Here is a 25,541-nt window from a genome sequence, read left to right on the forward strand (position 1 = left end):
AGTAATAAGTAAGCAATGTATCGATACCATCATAGTATAAATCTACCTGATGTAGGTAGCTTGCTTTAAGCGTTTTACCTGAAGATAAAACCATTTCTGTAAGAGCTAAAAAAATTAGCTGCATCTGTATTTTAAATGTGTTAGTAAGTCACAAAAGTGACTCCGTAAATTTTTTAATTTGCACACAGTATGTCTCATTTGGTATAAATGCATCCATGGTATTCATTAAAAACACGTGAACAACACTCATTTTTATACAAAAACAATAGATACAAATTACCAATACATTATTCATGTGATTAATCAAATGACTGTCATATTGCCCAGCCTCTTACTAATATCATTAACCGTTATTATTTAAACTATGATTATGCGCACTTTACGCTGTGGTAAATAGTCTCTATCGATAGTTATCCGCCTAATCGGCTAATCGTTGGATAAAAAATAAATAAAAATAAGAGTGGGCCAAAAAACATGCGAATTAAGATACAATAGAATGTATTAAGACAGATTACTGCTTGTGTGAGTGTATGTGTGTGTGTCTTTTAGTATTAAAATGTATATATATATATATAAATTATATATATAACTTTGTCAATTACCCAATTGTTAAATCATCAACAGATGTATGTGCTAAGTAGGTAGCAGCCGGTGGGGTGTCTACAACAACACCTCTGAAATTTTATTGGAACTGCGCCAGCGAAAAAAAAAAACTGCAGCATTGAACCGCATTGAATGGCGGAATTTTAGCTGAGAACGAAACACCTGCTTGCAACTTATCAGAGTCAGCGAGCGTCGGCCCTAAGTACACACAACTCGAGTGTAATTGTAACTAAGTGGCGTACGGATAGGATACGAGGCAGAAATAGGGGCAATATATCACGCATAATTTAAAGCAGCGACGTCGACAGCGAACTTTACGTAATCGCAAATAACGGACTAAAGTTTAAATTCCAACGACATGGCGGAGAAATGTGAGTTGTCTCTCGAAATTGAAGTAGATATTTGGAATTCTGAACGCCATTTCATATCGTAGCGCTTACCGATGTGGAGAGTCTGTTTGATTTGAAGTCGTTTACGAGTCGCTTTCAGTACTATGCCTGGATGACGGACCCGCGCACGGTGCTGGTCTCCAGCGATCGTTTGCTGCAGGCCAAGCAAATAGTGGAGAGTTATCGTGCAGGCGAACAGTCGCCCAAGCTAACACCAGCTGACATGAAGTACAATTTAAAGCTATATAGCTCAGCATTTCATCCGGATTCGGGCGAGCTGCAGAACTTTGCCGGTCGCATGAGTTTTCAGGCAAGTCGCGTGACAGTCAGCTGCAGCCATGCTACCTATACATTTATATATAGCGAACTGCTGTCGTCATTTCTACTGATATGCACTTGCCAAATAATGCTCTGCATCGCTTCTTTGTTTAGGTGCCTGGGGGCATGTTGATCACGGGCGGCATGTTGGCATTCTACCGCACCGTGCCCGCTGTGGTGCTCTGGCAGTTTCTCAATCAATCCTTCAATGCGATCGTCAACTATACAAATCGTAATGCCAATTCACCCACCAGTGTTACGCAGCTGGGTCTGGCTTTTGTTTCGGCAACTGGTGCAGCGCTAGTTGCCGCAATTGGCTGCAAGAACTACTGGGCGAAAAGGGCAACGCCATTGTTGCAACGCTATGTGCCGTTTGCGGCTGTTGCAGCAGCGAACTGTGTCAACATTCCCTTTATGCGTCAGAACGAGATACTCAACGGCATTGATGTAAAGAATGCCGATGGCGAGATTGTTGGTCAGAGCCGCTTGGCCGCCATTAAGGGCATCAGCGAGGTAATCATATCGAGAATTACAATGGCAGCACCAGGCATGCTGTTGTTGCCCGTCGTCATGGAGCGACTGGAGAAACTGCCAGCCTACAAGCGCATCAAATGGATAAATGCACCCTTCCAAACAATCATGGTGGGCTGCTTGTGAGTAAAATACAGATGTTTTCCTAATTATGTGAATCAGACTAATTTGGCTTTGGTGTTTGCAGCCTCTGTTTCATGGTGCCCACGGCTTGCGCGATTTTCCCGCAACAGTGCAGCTTGGATAGCAAAACAATGAGCACCTTCGAGCCGGAACTCTACAAGGACATGGTCAAGCGCACTGGTGGCAATGTGCCTGAACGTGTCTACTTCAACAAGGGTCTATAAGGCGCTAAAGAGCTTCGAATCGTCTGCTAGACACTTAGACAATAAATGTGTTAATTGTTGCTTAGGCATTTATAGAAACGCGCAACGCAATTGTTCCTGGTTCCTTGTCACATGGGAGTAGTCAATGTTCCAAACTAAATGATATCGTAATTTGTGTTTACTGTGAACTTTTTAGCATAGTGAATATGTCTTGTAACGTATGGGGCTCTGTAAGCTAAAGTGAAAAATAATTTGATGCTAAATTTTAATTTAATATACAGTTTAACGGCTGAAAATGTGAACTAATCTAAGCTAAGTTTCTCAGCAAGATGCAGGTTGACTCGGAACATTTTATAATCTTCAAATAACTTCATTGACTTACTAATTCTAATCTGTTAATTGCGTGTTAAAACTAAGTCAGTAGGGCAGCACTTAAAATAAATAACAAAAAAATAAATTCACAAAAATAATATGAAAACAAAGGAGTTGCGGGCTTATAAACGGTTTTATTAGGTATATTGTTGTATCTTGTATATATGTATATATATATGTATATATATATATACCTATATATATATATATTTATATATATATATGTTGTAATTAGCAAATGTTTGCGGAATTTCTTCATTGGATTGTGTTGTAAAATTTACAAAATGTGCAAAACACAACTAGTTAGATTATTTGTTCACTTTAAATCTTGATTAATTACGTGGAGACTTTCGTATTTATTGTACGATTATTTATCGGGCATTTAAACATAGTTTGTGCTCTTGTACTACAACAAATGATCGCATTTATCTTTGCGTTTTTAAATGTACTTTTTGTGTCTTTTTTTTTTTTTGTTTTCTTGATTTTTTGGACATTTTTTAAGGTACAATTTGAATTGATTTTTTGTTTTTTTTTTTTATAGTTATTTGTTAAAAATGTTGGCACTGTCGCAAAATACTAAACATTGATGAAAAAATTCAACACTCAGATGTACAATATGTAAAATTGTGTGTTTCACTTAAGTGTAAAAACTAATTCACGCCCTCAAACGGTGCGAGGGCCGCTCTATAACAACTCTGCTGCCTGGCAGCCAATTTCGTTTTCAATATTTTTTCCATGCACAAGTTTTGTTTTCTCTGTGTGGAGTGCCATTGAATCAGCAAACATTTAATTATCATATATTTATTAATAATTAATAACTTTTGCAAAACTGTCGATACACACAAATATACATTTGTGGAACATTTAAAAATAGTATTTTTAAAATTATTTTTCGTTTTTTGTTTTCATTTATTTACTGACTGAGGCATTCAACAATTAAATCGCTTGGATTGCGCATAAAAATTATTGCAAATTTCATTATTCAATTGGTATATATGTTGGATTTATTTGTTTTATGTGTAATGGGGCTCGTCCGATCAGCTGGAAAAGCTTCGACCCAATATATATTTCATTTTGGTATACGTCCAATTGTGTGCACTTTGTCGACTTATAATGGAGGAACTCTTTCCGTTTTAGCTGCCTTTACAAACGTTGCACGAAAAATTCACTTAAATTTCAGACTGTTTTTTGTCATCAACATTTCAGGGAATATGCCATGAATAATAATCGATGCCCTTTGCAATTTGATAGGGTTTTAAATGAATTTAATATCTCGTCGCAATATTGCGTATACGCCCTGCTCTTTCAGAAGCCGTCTACCATAACAGAGAGTTAACAGCATCGCATATTGTTTAACATAATGTTAAAGAATTTATGCAGCAGCTATTTGAATATAAGTTTTATTTCGACAGATTCTTTTGCGTACTTCTTTGTATATCTCTTCTTCATTATAATCTTTACCTTACTCAAACTTTTTCTTCAGCTTCTGCACATTTCTCTAAGATATTCTGTACAAACATTATATATTACTTTTCTTTCAGCAATTCAAAAAATCTGTGCATTTTCGAAAAGTATGCAAAACTCTCTCTCTCTCTCTCTCTCTCTGGCTCCGTTTTAATTTTAATTTTTTTTAGTTAGTTTAATGGATTTTCATTCCTTTAAAAACCATTTAAGCTTGTTTTGTGTCTTGTTTTTTTTTTCTTTTATTTCTTTGCGCACAGCCTTTTTTTTCTCAAAATTTTTCTGGTTTTTCTTTGTTTGTGTGATTCATATGTATTGTATATTTATTGTTCATACATATATATATGAATATATATATATATATATTTCTATTATGTAGTTTATATATTTGTAAACCGTTTTTCGTGTTGACGACACCTGATCATTTTTTGTACCAACTTTGCCTGACTGCATATACATAAGTATACATATATATCTAGGTATATATATATATTTATTTAACAGTATATGTTCATGTACATAAGAATCCATATATTACTTCAAGCCTGCTCGCTTTGGAGTACTTCAAGCCTTTGCATATTTCAGCATTTTTAGAATATCATTTTCAAATTGTTTTCTTTTCATTTTTTTTTTTTTTTTGGTAAAAACTCTTAAAAACTAGACCAAAAATTAAACAAAGAGCAGCAGCCGCTTTAGTGGGCGTGCCTCTTAGATGTTTTTGAATCTATACTTCAACACCATTTCCCGGCGCTTCTAAAACCTTAGAAAAATAGCCAAACCCTGTTGCTGCTAACGACTTTTTGTTTGTTTCATTTTGTTCTTTGTATTCTTGGTTGAAATAGAAAAAATAATAATAATTCTTTTCTTTTCTTTGCTTTTAGTTTATTTCTCATTTTAGTGTTTAATATTTCATCGCCTCATTGCCAAATTGAAAATCTGTTTTCCTTTTACATTTAGATGACTTGGCTTTCAGTAGTTCGTATTATAGAATATATATTTTATAAATTGAATTCTTGTTTACGTGTATATAACAATCATACATTTAAAATTTATAAACGTTGGTTTTTTAGTAAAATTAAAAGAAGCCATGCGCATAAAAACAGATTTCTCATTTTTTTTAAGTTTAAACTTTATAAATAACGCGTTTCGTGTTTTTCATTTTATTAATATTAATTGTTTGTTTTTGTTTTCATATTGAACTTGCTTTTGACTTGGCTTACGAATTAAATACAAACATGTACATAAGGTTCATAGAAGTATGTATACAGTATATATAAATATATTTCATATATATATATTTCCATTTAGTTGTGTGAATAAATTTCAAATATTATTTTCATTTTTCATTCCCTTCAGATCTATTTCTTTTCTTTTTTTGTGTGTTAGACTTATAAATTTAACTAGAAATTATATTTTAATTTTATAATTATATTATTTTATATTCTTTATAAATGTATATGTATGTGTGTGTGCTTGTTTTGTCTGTGTGTGTATTCGACAACCAAAGTAGGAAAAGGAGTTTTGTCTTCTGCATAGTTCCCAGCTATTACGGCTCCTCACTTGCCGCATCCACCGCGTTGGCTGGCACCAGCTCCACCACTGAGACAGCCTCGGCCGTGGTCGTTGTGGAAGTGGATGAGCTGGTGGTGCTGGCCGGTGACATGTTGTCAGCATTGCTGCATGCCAGCCCCATCGGCGGCGGCGAACTGGTTGCTGTTGCTGTTGCCATTGCTGCTGTTGTTGTTGATTCCTGACTTTGACTGGGGGGCAGCACAAAACTCTTTCCCATACACTGGTCTCATTTAAGACCCGTATCCGACGATGGCGTCCAGCGATCAAACTCAATGCCCGAATCGGGTGAGACGCCAGTTGCTTTGGCCAGATGCGCGGCCATAAACCCGCCCGTTTGCATGCACTTGCAGTCGGGGGCAATGCAATTGCATGAGAATTTCGAGCCACGACCGCAGCGCGCAACCAGGCTGGGATTGCCAGAGAGCATAGTGGCCGAGGAGCAGCCAGCTGTGTTTCCAATGATATTAACGCTGTTGCCCTCATCCATGGCCTGCCCATCGCAGGGACTCAAACGGAGCTGGCTCTCAAAGGATTGCAGCTGCTGCATGAAATGGAAATTGGGCGAGACGTCCGATTTGCGAGCACGCACCAGCATGAAGGCATCATTCAGGCTGAGCGCCCGTGTGTGCATCAAATAGGCCAACGTCACCGTTACGGAGCGCGAGACACCTGCCAGGCAGTGGACCAGCACCGCCGAATTAGCAGAGCGCGCCTCCTCTGCAAGGCAAAGAGAGTGAACCAGTTGAGAATTACAAGCAAAATAATGATAATTTAGCATACGCACCTATAAAGTGTATGGCAGCTGGAAAATGCATCGCCAGATCCTGGGAATAATGATCGGTAATGGGTATTTGCAGATATTTAATAATGCCCAATTTCTCAAACTCATTCGGCAAATCGGGTGTCACATTCAGCACGTACTAAATGGGGAAATAGCAAAGATTTAGATCTGAACTCAAATGTAATGTATTGGGCCTATATATCATACCTTAATGTTGTACTTTTGCAAAGCATTCAAGTCGCTGCTGTGCGTGGAATTGCCCAGAAACAGGCCGGGCACTATCTCAACGGGCGCCTCATTGAAATTATGATGGTGATGGTGATGATGATGTGAGGTGCTCTCGCAGTCCGAGGACTCGGCGGAACTGCTGCACGCCGAATCGGAATGTGGCGTGGAAATGCGTAGCGACCTGTAAGTGAAATGTAAAGTTTATTAGATCAAAATTGTGGCTTTTGAAGTGTTAATAGATAGGACATATAAAATGTGTATATTAGATAAAGTATTGTCTCTATTTCCAAACTCTATCAAGGAATTTGCCACATAAAATATATATAAAAAAAACATAAAATTGTTTTCACATTAAAATTATTTATGCAAAACTTGTCTTAAATGTTTCCAAATTTACAAAATAAATTTTAATTAAATATATTTTAATCTGCTTTCATCGTACTTTGAGATCTTTTATTGCTCAAACTATCTTTGTTTATATTATCTCTATCTCTCTCTTTAGCGCCCTCTTATTGTATGAGATTCGCATAGAAAAGCTCTGCTTAATTCTTTATCTATTCAATTCTATATTTCTCTACGCTTCTATTTTTGGTTTACACTAAGCCAGGTCAGAATAAAGTTAGATTCTAAACAATCAATTAGACAAGACTCAAATTAAAGCTTCATCGCAATTGACTTAAAAAATAGTTATATTATTATAATTAATTATACACTTAGTTCCGCAAGTGGCTATGGTCTACTCACTTAAGACCCATTAACTGATCGGCCTGTGCATTGCGACTAGATTCCATTTCTTTGTTGTGCGCCTGGTTATCATCCTCACACCACTCCGGAAAGCTTTGGCGAAAACTGGAGAAGCCATCTGAAACCAAAGTGGAAGAGAGAGAGAGAGAGAGATGTTATAAATATGAAACTTTAGATACATATGCAAACTATAGATACAGATACAGATAAAGATATAAAAGAATCAACTTTTAAGTATGCTTTTGAACTATGCGCGTGTTTTGTTTGGCTTTTGTACGCTTGAAAAATATTTCGTTATGCTTAGCCAAGTGTGTCCTTTTGCTGTATGGGTAAGACAACACCTATTCAACACAAACACACACACACCCCAGCCACGCCTCTGCCACAACAACAGCACTTGCCCCATCTACCGGTGCGCTGAAGCGTGCGTGAAATTCTTGCCGTTTGCGTGGCTCATTCATAAAATACGACTTTCGTTGAACGTCGCTGTCGTAGATTCCAATTAGAAACGGAAGTGGCTGCCATACGAGACGCGACTCGCGACGCAAAGGAAAATGGGGCACAAACGGAAATGCTCTTTCTATATGTTTGCAAGCCGGCAACCGAACTGGCGCAGCTGAGCTGGGCGAGGGGCACAACATTATGATGACTGCGTTCACTCGCTGCGAATTGTCATAACACAAAACGGAAGCATACAATTTCCTAGATGGCGCATTATAAATGCGATTCCGCATTTGAAATTGAGCACCATCAACAGCAGCAGCAGCAGCAAGAGTAACTCTGCTATCAGCCAGTGGACCAACGGGTTGTATACGCGATCAAGTAGTCGTCGTTAGCTTAAGAGAGAAGCGCCGCGCTTTCAGCTAAAGGCCAATAGAGACTAGCGCACTAGAAGCAACCAAATGAGTCCAAACTCAAAACTGCATTTGATAGCAATTTCAGCAGCAAAGAGCTGACTAACTGAAGACAAAATTCTTTGAAATTCATCTGACTTGTCTGACTTGAAAATCGTTTTTTTTTTTACTAATACTTTAAATATATATCTCTGTCATTAAGATAATAATTCATTAAAATTGTATAGTTTGCTTAAGTCATCTTAAAAACTAAACAACTTTTTCATATAAGAGCTAAATTTTAGACCTATAATTCCTATGACAGCTATATGATATAGAAGTCGGCTGTTAGCCAAATTATTGTACTTATTAAAGAAATTCAGTTAAACTAATATATAGTCTGTTTCATTAAGCTATCTTGAAATTAACCAAAGTTATTCATATAAGAACTAAACTTTAGACCTATTATTTCTCGGGCAGCTATGTGATACAGGCAGAAGTTGCACCTATAAAGACTTTTAATAAATATAATGAATAAATAATCTATTTATATGTTCATAAAAGAACTAAATTTGAGAGCTATAAGTCCTATGGCTATCCGGCCTAGTATTCTGAGCAAATTCCCAAATCTATACAAAACTTTCAATGCTGTGATCTGAGTCACCATAGAACAGACACGCAAACAGATAGCGCAATATGACTATATAGACACTGATCAAGTATAAAGTATTTATTAAAAGCTAACAGAACACAAAGACTATATTTGGCCAGGCCAGGAAATTGAAGGCTTCTCAAACTTTTCACACAAAACTCTCGAAAGGTTAAGCTAAAATCGATTCGAGTTTGTCAAAATTAAAATCTAGTTGAGAAACTTGCAAACTTTTGCTATATATATATATATATATATATATATATATATATATATATATATATATATATATTTGTGTGTGTATTTATCTTTTTCTTTGGCCATCTTGAAGTGCTTTCTGGCCACTTCACATAAAATATATGCTGACAATAGAAATTTTATAAATAGAAATTTATTTGATATTCAATTGTTTCTTCATTGTTGTTTACTGTTTGTCGCTTTCCATATTTTTGCGCGTGTTGCGCTTCCTGTTTTTGACTCCACGAACGAACGACCGAACAATCGGACGGGCGTACGTACGTACGTGTCCGGTAGCACGGTTCAACGGATTGGCGTTCCACTAAAGGGCACACTTTAAGTGCAGTGCGTCATACGCCTGGGATGAGGGCGCCAAACGCAGAACCCAACCGCAGTTCCAAGCTAATTAGCCTAGCGCCCAAATTGTAAATAAGCTACCCAAAAGGGTAGTCCGCTAGCGAACGGCCATATTCCAGCGATACAAACTGGAAACCACCAAGTCGACCGCTTGTCTAACTGTTTACGCGACAAAAGCTCGCCTACGTCATTTCCGCTGGAACGGCGAGCAAGGGGTGGGCTAGAGGGATGGGCACGCTGGCATTGGGGAGTAATAACTAGGTAAATGTGAATGAAATGAATACAGCTCCAATGATTACGTGGGCGTGTATGTGAGCGAGTGCGTGTGTATGTGTGTGTGCGTGTGTGTGAGTCTGTTTTTGTATCTCAAGTCAAAGCGGCAGCTATGTTAGCAAAAAGTTACTTAACTCACGTTTTTATACCCTATAAAAAAGGGATAAGAAGGGATATGCTGAGCTTAAGGCCAGTCAAACTTGTTTTTAACATGCATAATTAAAATATATACATATATATAAATTAATTAATTGAATAAAATACAAATTTTAAATATTAAATATATAATAATTTAAAATAAATAATTTAAAAAAAAAATTTAAAAAAATAAATATTTGTCTTATTTGTATTTTAAAAATGTAAAATTTTCAATAATAAAATGTTATCATATATTTTTTTCATTTCAAATTTTTAAAGAGTATTTTCTTAGTCGTTACGATCTGCTTTTCATATTTTTGCTCACTTTTTTATATGTGAATATTTATTTTATAACTCACGCTCACAGCACACGACGGACGGTCAAACAAACAAACAACTGGAGAGAGACGCGGTAGATAAGCCTCACCAAGGCAGAAGACAAAACAAACAAATAAAATTAAATATTAAATAAAAGTAATAAAATAATAAAAAAAGCAATTCGCGGCGAAAAACAATGAATGAACAACAAGAAAAGGTGAGCGAGCAGAAGTCTAGATAATTGCACGACTCGCAGATACCCTGCACGCAAACAAGCTTAACAAGTTAACTCGCTGTGCGAGCCTACCCCGCTGCACACTCATTGCGCCCGCAGGGTATTTGGAAACGAGCAATTTTTTTGTCGTCCGCCAGTTGTAAAAACTTGCATGTATTATTTATAATGTTATTTCGGCTTTGTTGTTATTGCCTTAATAAATAAATAATCCAAATATTGCGCTTAGCATGACAAGCACATCCCGTGGGCGGTGGCTGCAAATATTCCAAAAAAAAACTCGCCATGGGTGGGTGTTTCTATATATATTTATATGTGTGTGCGTGTGTAGAACCAGGTGTTTGACAGAGCGGGAGAGTTGTAAGCGCAGACAGTTGAGGGGTTGGAGCTGCTCTAAGCTTTAGTTCAAATCCGGTTTTAAAGACCACAAAAGGAACGAGACAATAAATAGGCAATATGTATGTATTTTAAGTAGTTTCAGCTCACAAATTGTTAGTGTCATTTATTTATTTTTTGTTATTGTGTTATTTGTCGCTGTTTTTATGGTTTTTGTTTTGTTATTTTTTTCTACTTTTCAAGTTTTTTTTTTTTTTTTGTTAAGTTTACATTTTTCACGTTTTGAAGGTCGTTTCCACTGTGCGCGAATCTTGTCATTGTTGTTGCTGCTGCTGCTGTGATTATTGTGTGAACTCATCAATGAAACAATACAGAATTGTGGACAAATACACACACACACACAGTTACAGTCTGTTTTATATAAGGCTTGTGCACAGGTGTGGGGGGCTATGTGATAAGCACAGATATGCAATCACATATATGCATATAGTTATATATAATATATACCTACATATACTATGAATCTAGACAAAAGATATGAATGGTCGGCATTCGAGACAATTGCGAAGAGCGATAAGAGATAACGACCTTTGAGTTATTCGCAACAGTTACGTTTGAGCTACTGTGAGCACTCGAAAATGAAAATAGTTTGTTGACTTAAACTCATGAAAATCGCATAGAAAGGTCAAATTAAGTAAAGAAAGAGCTGCCAAGCACATAACCTAAATCTCGAGCGTTGAAAATAGAGACTGTATACATGAGAAGCGCATAGAAAGGTCATGTTTATTAAAGAATGCTGAACTCTGCGTACCCACAGTTTCCATTTGATTATATTTATGTCATATTAGATATAATATGATCTATATATGTTTCCACATCAACAATAACTCAATTTGATGCTATAAATTTGCTGAAGATTTATAGAGCATTCACTTTAAAAATAAGACGTAAGACAAAAGGAAACAGAAGATGCTCGAAAGGCATGGCAATAGGTCAGGCTTGACATTTCGCTGTGTGGGCAGTGGCTCGTGTTCGCGCTCAATCAATCATGTTGTAATCAATCAATCAACTCGAGCCCGAGTTGCACGAGTATTTAAAATGTCAACCGGCTGTGGGCTCTTTGCTTAATGGGAATTTCTTGCGACATTATTTTAACATGAATGAGAACCTTTTGAAACGAAACTAAAGTATGCTCAGCCCAGAAGAAAAGTTTCTTCTGCAATGCATTAAATAATTTCCCCATCACAAGCGGAAGTGGCAGTCATTAATATTTTCGCCTTTTAGCTGGCGCTCATTTCCATTTACCCCCAGTACTCTATTTGTTCTCGGTCTTTTTTTGTTTTGCTTTTTATTATTGCTTCCCCACAATTTTTCCCCTCGCACTTTGTTTATGCGAGCAGCTAAAAAAATGTTGCTCCAAAAATAAAGCAACAGAAGGCAAAACTGGAAAATTTGGGGCGTCTGTGGAAATGTAAACAAAATGGGGCCACATCGGTTTGGGATGGTTTTTTTCTCATTTTTTCTTTAACTTTTATATATTTTGATTCTTTTTTCTTTCTGTCTTTGTGAGTGTGTTTCTTTCGTAACTCACGAATACTACAAATGTGGGGTTGGCTCCTCTTTTTATATATATATATATATGTATAATGTCTGCCATTCCGTCAGAGTCTGACTCATTGACAAATAGCATTGAACTGCAGGCGATGTTCTCGTCGTTGTCTTTTCATTCATGGAGCTCGGAAACCAGACGTGCTATATACCCAGTTATATATAAATATATGTGTATACACATGCATGTGTATATGTGTGTATGCGTATGTATTTTTAGTACGCCATTGTGAAACACATGGTCGACTGCATTTCTAAAATGGTGGCTGGCGCAAGGGGAGAATGGGGGGCTGCTGCTGCTGTATGTTATAGACATGGCCACACACATGACGTATGCGTTATATTAAATTCTCTCCTTGTTTTATTTGAATGCCGCAGAACACAAATCCTTCTGACAAACACGTGAAATCCGCAGCCAAAACAGACACGCACTTTGGAAATACCAAAAAAAAAAAAACAAAACAAAAAACCATTTGGAATGTTATTTGAAATTTATTTTAGCGGAATTCGTGGTATGCGCACGGTTTTTATACACAAGGCATGTGCAGCTAAATCCCAACCAAATTCCACGTAAGGAAACTCATTTAAAATTCATTTAATTATAATGAGCGGAGAGAGGGAGAGAGAATTGAAGTAGAATAATTATTGAGTTCCTTATAGCAATTACTTCAAATTGAATATTAAATTTAGATAAAATTTATTTTATCAACTGTTTTATACCACTGTGCAACGGTGAGCACTTGACGTCGACAACGCAGTTACAACAGCAGCTTGCAGAAGCTGCCGACAACAACATCGCCCACGCTACCAACAACAACAATAGTAAAGAGAACAAGCACAGCCGCTTAAACCACCTACGGATATAAAACCAAAAATGAACGTTGCTTAAAATGAATGCAGCAACAACAACCAAAACAACAACAGTAAACCAAAATTCTAAATAAACCAACGCCCGCGCGTACTAAGTATTTTGTATCGAATGATGAGAGGAGAGAGACACCGAACGACAGTGAGAGAAGACAAAGGGACAATATGAGCTGAGCGCTGAGCTCGGAATTGAGCAAACTGTTAGCATAGACTAGAACCGGCTCACAGCTTTTTATGCTGCTGCCGCCGTTGCAGTTATTGGACTTTGGGCGTGTACACCTGTTATACACACACATACACACGCGCGCAAATAATTGCAGAAATGAAAGAAAGAGTTTGCCTTTACATAAGCCGCTTGCCTTCATAGTTGGGCGCCCAAAAGCCAAATGCTTTTATGAATGAATGCGCCACGAAAGTAGAAAAACTATGCGCACATGGTGAAAGAAAGAAAGAATGAAAAACACTAAAAAGAGAAATACAAAGATGGACAGACAGAGAGAGAGAATGAGAGATAAAGAGCGCAGGCTATGGTACATAGGAGCAGCGCTTAGCACGCAACTATTTGTTAAACAGCAATTTTGAATTGAAAACGTGACTAGCACACACACCCACACACACACACGCATATACACATGTATACAGTAACAAGCGAAATACATAGCTGTAATAAAACAAGTACGAAATTTGCGAAGACACGACTAAGAAATACTCTATGCGGAGCAGAAGAGTTCCACTTAGAGTAGTAGTCAATAGAGCTCGCAAAGTAACATTAGTGTATATATATATTTTAGTTTAACATGCATACACACTCTTCTCAAACTCACTATACCCTTTTTCGCCATTGGCATATTGGGCAATTCTTTCATTCCATTTTCATTCCGTTTCAATTCCACTCCATTCATGCATTGAATTAAATTCGCTTTTAGTCAATTTGATGCAATTTGCACAGCAAGTCTGCTGAGAGCATTGGAATGGGACTGGGAATGGAATTTAAATGGGGGAAGGGTAGCTATATAACTAAACACACAGTGAGCGGACGTGCGACATAATTTTTAGCTACTTTGTTGCTGCATCATCTTCCGCATAGCGAGCGGGTTGAACAAAGTAAGTGAAGCGTTCGTTCCACATTAATGCATATGCTAATCGGACCACTAAGTGGGCGAGTGTTAGGGGCGAGCGATCATTAAATAAACTCATTGAGTAGCACATTGTTTGAGGAAGTTGGAACCACTGTTATAATGTAGACCGCGTGCTTGGTAGAGAACGTTGCGGCTTTTTGTCCTGTCAAACTGTGGAAGCCATACAATCAAAATGTAAATAGGCACAGTCTCTATGAACCGTGGATCTGTCTGCCCAGCTTTCTAGGCCAGCTATAAATAACAAGAAGCCGAACCGCAGCTTTCAAGGTATTAGCCAAGTATCCTGAGGCAGCCTTTTGCCTTTTTTGTTCTGTCTAAAAGCTGCCGTACATTATTAATTAATTATGTATAATTTTGCCAAGCTACGCAATTACATGAAATTTGGCAACGTTGGTTGCGCCCCCAATCTAACCCCACAAAAAAAAAACGAAAGAAAAACATACTAGAAATTTTACAGTGGCTGTTAAAATTATATATAAATTGGAGAGAAGAGGAGCGGAATGGAGAGAAATTGCGTATAATTGAAATTGCGCTCGCTGAGAGAATTACAGTATCTTTGTATTTGTGACTGTAACTGTATCTACAGCTGTACAACTGTTGAATACACATACTGACAAATGTTCATACGTATCTGTATCTATAGCAGTAAATCTGTATCTGCAACATTTTGAGCATATTTTCGGCAGTGACAGGAGGAGCGGCATATTTCCTCCCTTCCTTTGACCGGGGAAGTTTTTGCAAATGGGGTCAAGTTTAATGTGCAGCTTCCTGTTGCTGCTGCGCCAGTAATTGCAGATGGATTTGCTCTCGGCGTGGAGCAAGCAACAAGTGCAGCAACTGACAAAGAGAAGCAAAGATTGTGAGCGTGGTAAGGGAGTAAAAGAGAGAGAGAGGAAGAGAGATAGAGATACCAACAGAATAGGAGTTACATTTTATATCAAATTTATTGATTTTCTGTTTGCATTGGACGCACTTGGACACTTCCGTTACAAAGAGAGCGCCACGCGCAACAGGAAATCATGGGCATTGATCGACTATGAGATATCCTATGTTCAACAATTATTGTAACTGGATACTTGAAACATGTTTAAAACATAAATAAATAAAACTGATGTAAAATGGCAGGCCTTCTGACTAAGAAATACCCTGCAATTTGAAATTAAACAAAATCTACCTCAATTTAGCTTTAATCAAAATTATTATATTTTTACTTAAGGAAATTTGTACAAAACTTATTACACTAAGAGCTGGGTATAAAAGTCGTATTGTTTACAGCTATAGCAGGATAATGGTCAATACATAACAAAGGGCCAAGCAACAATAATAACAACAACATTCAAACAGTAGCAGCTCCCCTATAACATTTAATCAGAATGCGCCGCCATTGGACAACGTGCTCAGAATTTCATTTCGAAATGAAATGCCACAAAAGACAGGTAACAAGCAGGTGGTGGGGCGGCGGGGTGACATGCCGCTGGGTCAGGGCATTTATAAATATTGCATGCAAGAAAGATGAAAAACACGAGAAATGGAAAAGTGAATGTGCAACAAAGGTCCTGGCAGCAGCTAAAAGAAAATGTCATCAGTAGAAAAATTTCAAGAATAAATATCAATTGCGTTATTGGATTTCCAATTATTAAGATTATGAAGCTCGGGGCAAAACGTAAGTAATTATTATTAAATGTTGCCTAGGCGCAAAAAGATTGATATTGCTTCTTTCTATTTCTCTTTCATCTGTCAAACGTAAAATATTTTGCTCTTTGAAGTTTAACTTTAATCTTCAATTCTAAAAGCTTAGACACCTTTTATTTTGCTGTACTGTGTGTATGCACAATGCTTTACATTTTTCAGCTCTTTCTCATTCTTGACTCTAGTTCCCGTTATATTTCTCACCCATCGCATTGCCTATTATTTCATTAATTTTATGTAGCGCATACAACAACAACATGAAAAACAGCTCAAAACTGCATTTACTGTTCGCATTAAGTGAAGACACGAACCTCATACACACACACACACACTCATGCATGGATAGAACTACTGACAAACAGAATTATTGTAGGAATTCAGCTCCTCTCTTGCGTTTATTCTGTCTGCCAGTCTCTCCTTGTCCGTTCTTCTTGCTCGCTGTCCGTTTGTCTGCTTCTTCTGGTAGCCGCTGCTGCTGTCTCGTTTGGAATACGCTGCTAATTTGCACTTTGATGAAATGCGTTCATGTTGTTGTAGTTGTTGCTATTACTGTAGATTTATGCATGCAGGCGCGCAAGGCGGACGTCGACAGCAGCCTTTAGCTCCATTTCATTTCGATGCCGACTTTACTTATGCACATATACATATGTATGTGTATGTATGTATGCACAAATGTGTACATATCTCTTATTCCTTTTCGCCCCATGGAATCAAAGCAAAAATTCAATCGTTGTTGTCTTCGTTTCTCTTCTTTTTTCTTTGTCGTTGTTTGATGTTGTTTTTGTTGCTTCTGTTGTTTGCTAATTCCAAGAATACAACAATTTACGCGTCCAGCTCCCCCGCCAAGGCAGGCGGCAGCAGTTGGGTAAAGAGAGCAAAGTATAAGACGAAGTCGTCGTCATCGTTTGTATTTCGCAATGCGCCACTGATTCTTCGACTCTTTGACTCTTTCCAGTCTTGCGCTTTTATGTTTATGTTATGTGCAACACACGCCCTGGAAACTTCCGCTGAATTCAAGTGAGGAACGCCGAGGTATGCAGCACAACAGACCCACGAATCGCCCTCGCAGCGCTTTGACCGGAAGTCGCTTGTCGGCTTTATCATTTTTAGTCTTCTTCTTCTGCTGTTGTTGTCGATCATCAATTCTTGCAAATATTTGCGCCATCTACACACACACAAGTGTGTGTTGGTCTCAACCTCCGCCATTGCAGGTGGCTCGCGAGACAGAGCTTCAATGTGGGTCTCGCCGTTAGGCGGCTGTTTAATTAAAACCCACACAAACTTTGACCCAAATCCGGTGACAACAACAAAAACAACAAAAATGTTTGTCTCTGTTTTCGAGCAGCCGTAGGCCGCGTCTAATTCGACCAAAAGAGCCAGCCAACTGTTCCGTTCCAGCTGTCCAACGTGTCTCCAAAACGTTGTCAAATGCTTTTTCGAGTGCTTGCTGGACTACCTTCATGTGTGTGTGTATGTGTTTGTGATTGCTTAATAAGACGCCAACGTAGCGATGCTGTCTGTCGTTTCGTTCGTCTGTCTGCGTCTGGACACGTTCACGTCCATTTTGCACGTGGGCAGTGTTTTTGTGGTTGTTTGGTGTCAACACAAACGAACAATAATCAAGCGCACAGTGTGACAATTAAGTGAAAATCTTGAAGATTCAATACACAAGGCAATGTTATGGTTCTGTTATATATGTGTGCAATGCGGGGTTGTAAGGACATACATTTATGTAAGTATGTATGTGTATGCATGTAGATGTTCCCTGCTGCAAGTTCACAGTTTCAAAATCTCAACAGCAAAATGAGGCAATGCCAAAGGCAGCTGCTTTGCTGGCAGTTTTTCGGTGAAGGCAGACCAGTTGAAAGCTGTTGTTGGGAGAAGAAGAAGATGAAGAGGAAGAAGTGAAGGAGATGTCGAATTTACTAGAAGGGGGCAGCGCAGTTTCTTCTGATGAACTATCATCAAATTGTAATGAGGCAGGCGACGGCCTTGGAAACAGATATGAATACGAATAAGAGTGTATGTGTGTGTGTGTGTATTGAGTTGTGAAATGCCACGTGTTGTTGTATGTGGAAAGCAAGTAGAAAACTTGTGAAAATTGCTTAGGCCCAAAAACAAAATTAAAGCAACTTGTTCACAAATGAGGCAAACAACTCTCCAATGAGCCGCAAGCAGATAAATACATATACATAAATACATATGTGCATTTGTCTAAGTATGTATGTATGTATGTATGTGTATGCATGCAGTGGATAGTTTGTTGGGGAAAATGCGAATGCGGCGGCGACGACGACGTTGACGACGACGCGTGGAAATGCATACCACAGAGTTGTTTTTATGGCAACGACGCGACGTCGCTGCGCTTGCGCAGCAGCCGAGTTCAATTTCTATAAAAGGGTCGACTCTGCAGCAGAGAGAAGTCGCTGCCAGACAGACGCAGCAGACTAGGCAGACTCTGAACAGTGGAGCAGCTTTGTATCCGCATGGCTATAAAAAATCAAGATGCAAGAAGAAGAGTCAGACAAGTTCTTCGACGTCGCCGCTGTCTATAATTTTAACTCAACTTCCAACTCCCCAATAAAAGTGGTGGCGGCGGCGTCAGCGTCGGCGGCTGCGAAGACGACCGCAACGCATCGTTCGTTGACTTTACGTTTGCTAGGGCCAGGGCGAGAGAGAGAGAAAGAGAAAGAGAACAGAAGTGAAAGAGTGAACGCAAAAGGAGCGTAAATGATGATGTTGATGAGCAGGGTTTGAAACTTTGCTAAATATAATTGAATTAAATTTCATGCAACGGAAGCGCTTAGTTTACGAAACTTGACTACTGATGTGCACAATTGCGCTCTCTCCCCCACACACATACACACAGACAGGCATTGGCTCTCTTCGCATAACTGTGACACTTGGCCCCTATCTTAATTGTTTTAATTCCGAGAAATGCATACAAAGTGGCATTTAATTAAAATGAATTTCGCAGCAGCAACAGCAGCATTAATGCACAGTGCATCCGGCTGCCATAATGAACTCGCCTCGCATACAATCCTGTCAAAAAGAGAGAGGAGGAACGAGAGAGCCGCATAATAGCCCGATTTAATTGCATTTCAAGGTCAATTAGCGGCATGAACTTTAAGGGAAACTAAACAATCGGTTTATTCCCCCTGGCAAACAGGACGCTAAACTGTTTGCCAACTTGGTCACAACTCAAAAGCTTCTATTGCCGTTGCTATGCTGCCGGATGTGTGCGAAAGAGACAAAAGCTTCAGTTTGTAGGTTATGTAAATGTTTCCAATGGACGTTGGAATACTAGAACTTCCTGTGATTGGAATTCGTTCGATTTTTCATTTATAACTCGATAAGGATCAGCAAAGTATATAATAATATAATTATAACTGTTTTTAATAATATAGTCTTTCCATTTCCCACTCTATAACTGTCCTATATATACACAAAATCTATTATATTCTGTTTTTAGCTAATCATTATTTTTGAAATTGCGACCCTTTCCGTTCCAGCATTTCATTATCACTTGCAATACATATATCCGACTGATATTTTAATCAAGCTCTAACTGTATATACCATTTGCCATTTGCATTCACCACGGAAGGGAACTCAAGCCCCTTGAGATAAGATAAGACCACATTTGGAACTGGGCCAAGTGGCATCGGGAATGATATTGGGGATGAGTATGAAAGCACTAAACGAAAAAGGTTTACAATACAAATTGCGCTTATCGGGGCATAAAATAAACTGAACACTTAGGCAATTCATAAGCATGACAAAATGCATACAAATGGCAGTAGAAATGGAAGTAGTTGTTGCCGCTATTGCCTGCTCTTCGCCGCACTGACAGCCATTCAAGAGGGCCAGAAATTCATTTAACATTTATTATTTAGCCAGCATCATTAGCAGAGCACGACAATGGGCGATACTTGAAGTGCCCTTTTTAATGAACAAAAAGGTGCCAGAATTTTACACAAAATGTCAAATGAGGATTTTCCAGCTCGAGGTATTTCCAGTCGTAAAACTGATCTGCTTAACACTCGCTGTCTGTCTGTGTCGCCTGTCCCAAACGCTATACAAAATTTACCTGCAGCACAGGTAGGCGCAGGATTCGACAGCAACAGCACAACTGACGTCACGGCTTCTTCCTCTTGATGACCTTATCTTATGCTAATTTAGCACCCGAGTGTTTCAAGTTCTATTTTCAAAATGAAACGAATAAACAATGGCACGAACAAGCAGACGGAGTTTTTTCTTTCTTTTTTTTTTTTGGAGGAGACGCCGACCGGTCCATTTATTGACGCCCTATTGTCAATTTGTGATATTAGCACACGCTGAATGGAACGTGCGTACGTCAGCTACGACAAGCTTTCTGCCACACACATAGACAGAGTAAGGGGGACGAGGGAATTCGAAACACAGAGACAGCCAGCAACGGAAGGAGAGCACACACACACACATTTGGGCACTTGTAACCGAACGGAAATTGCAGTGATAAAAATAAATATGAAGCCAGAGTCAGCAGCAGAAACAACAACTGATCATATAATAATATATTCCGACAAATCTATGACTGTATGTATAAATTAAAATAATATAAAAAGATTCTTCGGAAACTTAATTGTGTTTTTTCAGAATTTAAATTAAGCGATTTTAATAGATTTAATCATTAAGTGATAGTGATAAGGAATAAATATATACCATGTAAGAATCCAGTCAATTTTCTGTAAGCTGCTAATGATAATCAAGTCAAAATCAATCAAAAGTAGCAGACATCAAGCCAAGCCAGCCAAACAAGTTCAAAGCATCACACATTATTTTATAAAGGCGCCACATTAAGTATTTCAAAAGCTATTTGGCAGATCATTTAAAACTATATATATGTGTATATATATGCATGGCTCTCTGTCTGTTAAATCTATTCTTAGAAACGGCATTAAGCTTATCAACGTTTAGCACACCTTATAAACGCGATGCTATTCAATTCAAATATACAAATATATTGTAGATTTTCATATTTGGCCTCATAACACTTAAAATACAGTGCAGAATGTGAGGGAAGAGTATATTAGCTTTGTATTTATTTAAGAAGTAAAATACTTGATAATTTTGATATATTTATATAATCTAAAGTTTTGCAAAGGCTCGCAGTTATTTTCGAATCGCTAATCCATTTATTTATAAACCGCTTAGAGCCAGTTTTACATTTTATAAAGAGTATAGCGCACTCGAGCATTCCTTTTTTGTTATTTGTGTGCCTTCGGACTAATAATAACATTTTTAATAATACATAATGCCGAGCAGCAAATGTTTATTTATGGCTTGTTATATGCATTATTATGATTTGTTTTATATATTTATTTATGTTTTGCTTGGTTTTTTTTTGTAGCGTTTGTTTTGATTTTGCGTTTGTTTTTCGTGCTAAAAATGCCGCGCTACGAAAATAAAACAAATGAGTAAAATATTTGTATTTTTTTTTTGTATGTGTGCGTAACATTGCTGAAATATTTTTGCCTAGGCTGAGGAATGCAGCAATAATTTATTTTTCATGATTAACTTATGGAACTTACCTTGCAGCGAGAGCACGCGACATCCGTCCTGCTTGAGCCGGCGATAGAGCACGTTGATCGTGGCATCGTTGCCAGTTCCATACATTTCGAAAGCTCCAGCCACATCTTGAGGTGATTGCTGCTGCTGATGCTGTTGTTGCTGTGGGGGCACGCCCACATCGTTGTAGAGTATGAACGGGCTGAGTTTGTAGCCCGCCTGTATGCGCTCCTTGAGCTCCTGCGACTTGATTGTGGATGGTAAGTCGATCTTGCCAGCGGCTAGGCGACGCAACATTATGCTGGGTATGCTAAAGTTAACGGCGCTTCGGATATGCGAATCGCTGTACTCCTGAGAGCCGCGACAGTCGAGTATGATCAGCTTTTTGGCTGCGTCGCGGCTGGCTTTCAGCTCCGATTGGAGCCACTCCTTGCTGCAGAACTCGTACTCCGTTTCCGGCATCTTAAAAAGCTCTCACAAATGCACTCACTCTCACACTCTCAATAAAGCGTTGCTAGTTTGTTGTGTTTTGTTGTTTGTTTTTTCTTCACTTATTTCGTATCGTTTCTTTTTCGATAACTTTTTCACCAACTTTACAACAACAAAAAGTTTACATCATCTGCTGTTGCTGGTTAATTTGCCTGGCGCACATTTTTTTTGTATTTCTGCTGCTTCTGCTTTCCTTTTTGTGTTGTGCTTCACGCTCTCACAAAAAAAAACACACACGCACACACAACCACATACGCGCGCACGCAAGCAAGAAACGAAACACAATTTTTTACAATGAAATCTTTTTCCAGCTACGTTTTGTGTAGAATTTTCCAAACGCTTTTTTGTTGTTTCTCCTAAAAGCGTTTATTAATACTAAAATTGCAATTTCTTTTGTTTTGTTTTTAGTTGTTTGATATTTTTTTATTACACTGCGTTTTGTTTTGTGCTTTTATATCGCACTTCAATTCTTTTTTATGTTTTGTTGTAGGCCCCCATTCGCACGCACACAAGCCCGCCAAATCACTACCGTGTATGTATTACTGTAACTGTATGTGTATGTCGAAGTTGAGTGTTGAGCAAATGAAATAAACAGAGCCTAAAAAACGCGCACTGACCGAATACCGAACACCGTGCAAGCGGGCTACAAGCGACAAGATACAGATACGCTGAAGGAATGAAAAAGTAAACGAAAAAATTGTTTACAGTTTGCTTTGCGGCAAGCAGTATGTTAACCATTCCGCTACTGTTATGAAAATGTTGTTCTCCTGTTGCACTCTTCTGTACTGTTCGCTCACTCCCTCTCTCTCTTTCTCTCGAGTCGATTTCGTTGGTCATTCTGCCGCACATGTTACCTCAAGTTATACAAATGATTTCTTTATCTCTCTGTGAGGTGTTTTCTCTCCATTGTGCTCAGTGGTCGACTGTTATCTAACTGTTAAACTCAATTTTGTACTTGTCGAGACTGTTAAACAACGCTGAGCGCGATAAATTGTCTCCAATACCCAGCAGTTAAGGCATACACGAAAAACATACTGAAAATGACGTGATAAGAGAATGTAATTTTGAATCTTTGATTTAGATTTGACCATGCTGCAATATTGTTGTGAAATAAAGTTTTTGAATACACATGTCAGCATATTTTAATTTGAGTTCATAATTATAAAACTGTTTGATTATCCCAAATTTCTTACTGCGCTAACATTGAAACATACAGTGGTAGCATCGACAAGTGAGTGAACGATTGCAATAACAGCACCCACACACGCACATAACACAGAGAATAAGAGAGAGCATGGCAGAGAGTTGCAGAAGGTGACAGAAGGTGCACAGGGAGCCCGCTAGGAAATCGGATACAACTCCAGCATGTGTAATAAGTAAATTTAATCGGAGAGTACAAAAACATTTAAAATAAAATACCACTAATGCTTATTGCAGCTGCAGAAATCATATTTTTACTTATTGATGTCTTTCCTTTTGCGCTATTAAATCTATTCACTACAAATTTCTCACCTACCTCTTTACAGGTTCTGTTTTCCTCTCTTCGCATACTTTACAGCCTCTGTGAAGAACTCTCTCGCTCTCACTTATTTTGATTGCTCTGCTCTTGCTCTGACTCTCCCACAACACCAACAGAAACCTCGCATGTGCGCATAGCACACGCTCATAAGTTTGTGTAAAGTTCATTGATATTTTTGTGCATTGGTATGCGTTGAATGCGTGTGTTGATTCATTGAGTTCGCAGCAAACTAGCTGCCTAATATATGGCTCTGAGTATGCATTGCGACTGTGTGTACGTATGTATGTATGTATGTGTGTCCGCATGCTGTGATGTTATATAGAAACAATTTATATATGTTATATATGAATGTGGGTATATATACAATACATATGTATTGAGTCTACACTCCTGCGAGTGGTTATGAATGCGAACCCATTGGAGCAGCAAAAGGTGGGGGTGGGGTTGGCGAAGTGGCGTTGTAACTGGCTGAGTGAAGTGGAAGCTCAACTGCGTAAATGTTGAGCGCGGCGGTTAACAGACCTTCAAGTGGATAATAGACTATGAAGTTGAACAGCGCCCAAAACTCATCAATGAAGTTGAAATATTCAGTTAAGTCTCTCCCTCACAAGCACACACGCACTCATACACATGCACACACGCACACAATGTCCACAAGGACATGGGTTGCCAACAGGGTCGTTTTTGGAGACTAGCAGAATGTTTAAATTTATAACCGTGACCCTGATATTTGCAAAAAGGCAACAACAACAAACACGGCCCAAGCCTCAGAATTTCAAGGATATGCCTATGCGCGTGCAGAAAATTTCTCCAAAAGCGGCCCCAAGCAACATAACCCCCAACTCAACACACACACACAATCGAAAAGCTTGTCAAGGCGCAGGCGCTGCCTTGCTAAAGGGAGGCAGAGCGGCAGAGCGGCCATTCGAACTTGGGACCCAAGCTTATGTATATATATATATATATAGACACAGATACACAATCACACATACATACATATACAGCACAACGTGCTTTTTATGTACCCAACGGTAAAGGCAATGGCGACAGCTGCAAAAGTGTGACTCGAAGCAGATATTTTCATGAATGAAAATCCCACGCAAAAGGCAAATACAGCAAAGCGCCCCGAACAAACCCCCCTTGGCAAAGCAACCCTCTTCGCGCCCTGCTCAGCCCACTTGTGCTTCGCAGCCCACGCGCTTTCAAAGGAGGCCGGCTGGGGAGCTGGGGAGCCGAGGAGCAGGGCTTGCGAGCCTGCGACACGCCTGGAAATAGAAGCTGGGCAGGAAAAAAACGCGTGGGACTTGGAAACAAGTTGAGAGAAAATTGAAAATTAGGTAAGCCCTGCGGTATAAATTACGCGACCTGGCAACATCAAAGTGCAGTCTATGTCATGGCCTTGACGCTCCAAAAAATAAAAAAAAGGGAGAAGAAAAAGTTAAAAACAACGCCCACAAGGTCAGCCCGCACAGGGGTGCGTCCCTGGACGCGCCCCAAAGTAGCTCAGCGAACAACAGATAACGCCGATAGCAGCTATTTTTTTTTGTCTAATTTGTTCTGAAATATACCTGGTTATAGCTGATTTGGCTGACTAATGCCTGGCTGTGACTCACCTGTTCGATTTTGCGGGCCACCTGAAAAACTGAACTTTAATTGGGCGATATATTACAAATTGCGTATGTGCAAATTGATATTCAGTTGGTGCATATCAAGAGATTTCATTGATGTGACGTCATAACTAAACTACAACCAAATCCGATCTAGACAATGCGAACTAGTTTCTCAATGAATCAAGCTAAAATTCTATTCTCATTGTCATTGCCATTGAGGTATTCTAAAGGAAGACAAAGGCTGACTAAGCGCGTGCTGGCCTCTCTCGATTCTAAGTCTTAGTCAGCATCCTACTTGGTGGTATATAGTATAGGATCGGTCAATTGTATCGATACAAGTTGAAGGTGAATCGGTTTGATATACGCATTTCTT

At 38.7% G+C, this 25,541-nt stretch overlaps 2 protein-coding genes across 5 annotated transcripts; one reads left to right on the forward strand and one right to left on the reverse strand.

Moving 5' to 3' along the window:
- Positions 1-58: 58 nt before the first annotated feature.
- LOC111592264 (sideroflexin-2) lies at positions 59-2,642 on the forward strand. 4 transcript variants are annotated; one of them, XM_023304361.2, is made up of 5 exons: positions 59-139; positions 625-974; positions 1,037-1,302; positions 1,425-1,963; positions 2,029-2,642. In XM_023304361.2, the coding sequence occupies exons 2-5, from the start codon at positions 962-964 to the stop codon at positions 2,186-2,188; spliced, it is 978 nt and encodes a 325-aa protein (XP_023160129.2). In that variant the 5' UTR covers positions 59-139; positions 625-961; the 3' UTR covers positions 2,189-2,642. The 4 variants fall into 4 exon arrangements, with proteins under 4 accessions (XP_023160129.2, XP_023160125.2, XP_023160127.2 ...); XM_023304357.2 differs by lacking the exon at positions 59-139 and adding an exon at positions 425-534; XM_023304359.2 differs by lacking the exon at positions 59-139 and adding an exon at positions 425-528.
- Positions 2,643-5,446: 2,804 nt separating this feature from the next.
- On the reverse strand, positions 5,447-22,726 carry LOC111592290 (dual specificity protein phosphatase Mpk3). Its single transcript, XM_023304393.2, has 5 exons — positions 21,574-22,726; positions 7,326-7,443; positions 6,561-6,762; positions 6,357-6,492; positions 5,447-6,289 (listed from the first exon to the last, which is right to left on the reverse strand). The coding sequence occupies exons 1-5, from the start codon at positions 22,010-22,012 to the stop codon at positions 5,799-5,801; spliced, it is 1,386 nt and encodes a 461-aa protein (XP_023160161.2). The 5' UTR covers positions 22,013-22,726; the 3' UTR covers positions 5,447-5,798.
- Between the last annotated feature and the right edge of the window lie 2,815 nt (positions 22,727-25,541).

The sequence above is a fragment of the Drosophila hydei genome, unplaced genomic scaffold (genome assembly GCF_003285905.1).
Source record: "Drosophila hydei strain 15085-1641.00,03,60 unplaced genomic scaffold, DhydRS2 tig00000001-arrow-pilon, whole genome shotgun sequence".
Lineage (NCBI taxonomy): Eukaryota > Metazoa > Arthropoda > Insecta > Diptera > Drosophilidae > Drosophila > Drosophila hydei.

Excerpts from the sequence above, each read along its gene's own strand:
- LOC111592290 (XM_023304393.2), bottom strand. The coding sequence starts at position 22,012 with ATGCCGGAAACGGAGTACGAGTTCTGCAGCAAGGAGTGGCTCCAATCG. Across the intron at positions 7,444-21,573 it reads TCGCGTGCTCTCGCTGCAAG|ATGGCTTCTCCAGTTTTCGC; the intron begins GTAAGTTCCATA and ends CTTTGGTTTCAG. Across the intron at positions 6,493-6,560 it reads TGCAAAAGTACAACATTAAG|TACGTGCTGAATGTGACACC; the intron begins GTATGATATATA and ends TTCCCCATTTAG.
- LOC111592264 (XM_023304361.2), top strand. Across the intron at positions 1,303-1,424 it reads CCGGTCGCATGAGTTTTCAG|GTGCCTGGGGGCATGTTGAT; the intron begins GCAAGTCGCGTG and ends TTCTTTGTTTAG. Across the intron at positions 1,964-2,028 it reads ACAATCATGGTGGGCTGCTT|CCTCTGTTTCATGGTGCCCA; the intron begins GTGAGTAAAATA and ends TGGTGTTTGCAG.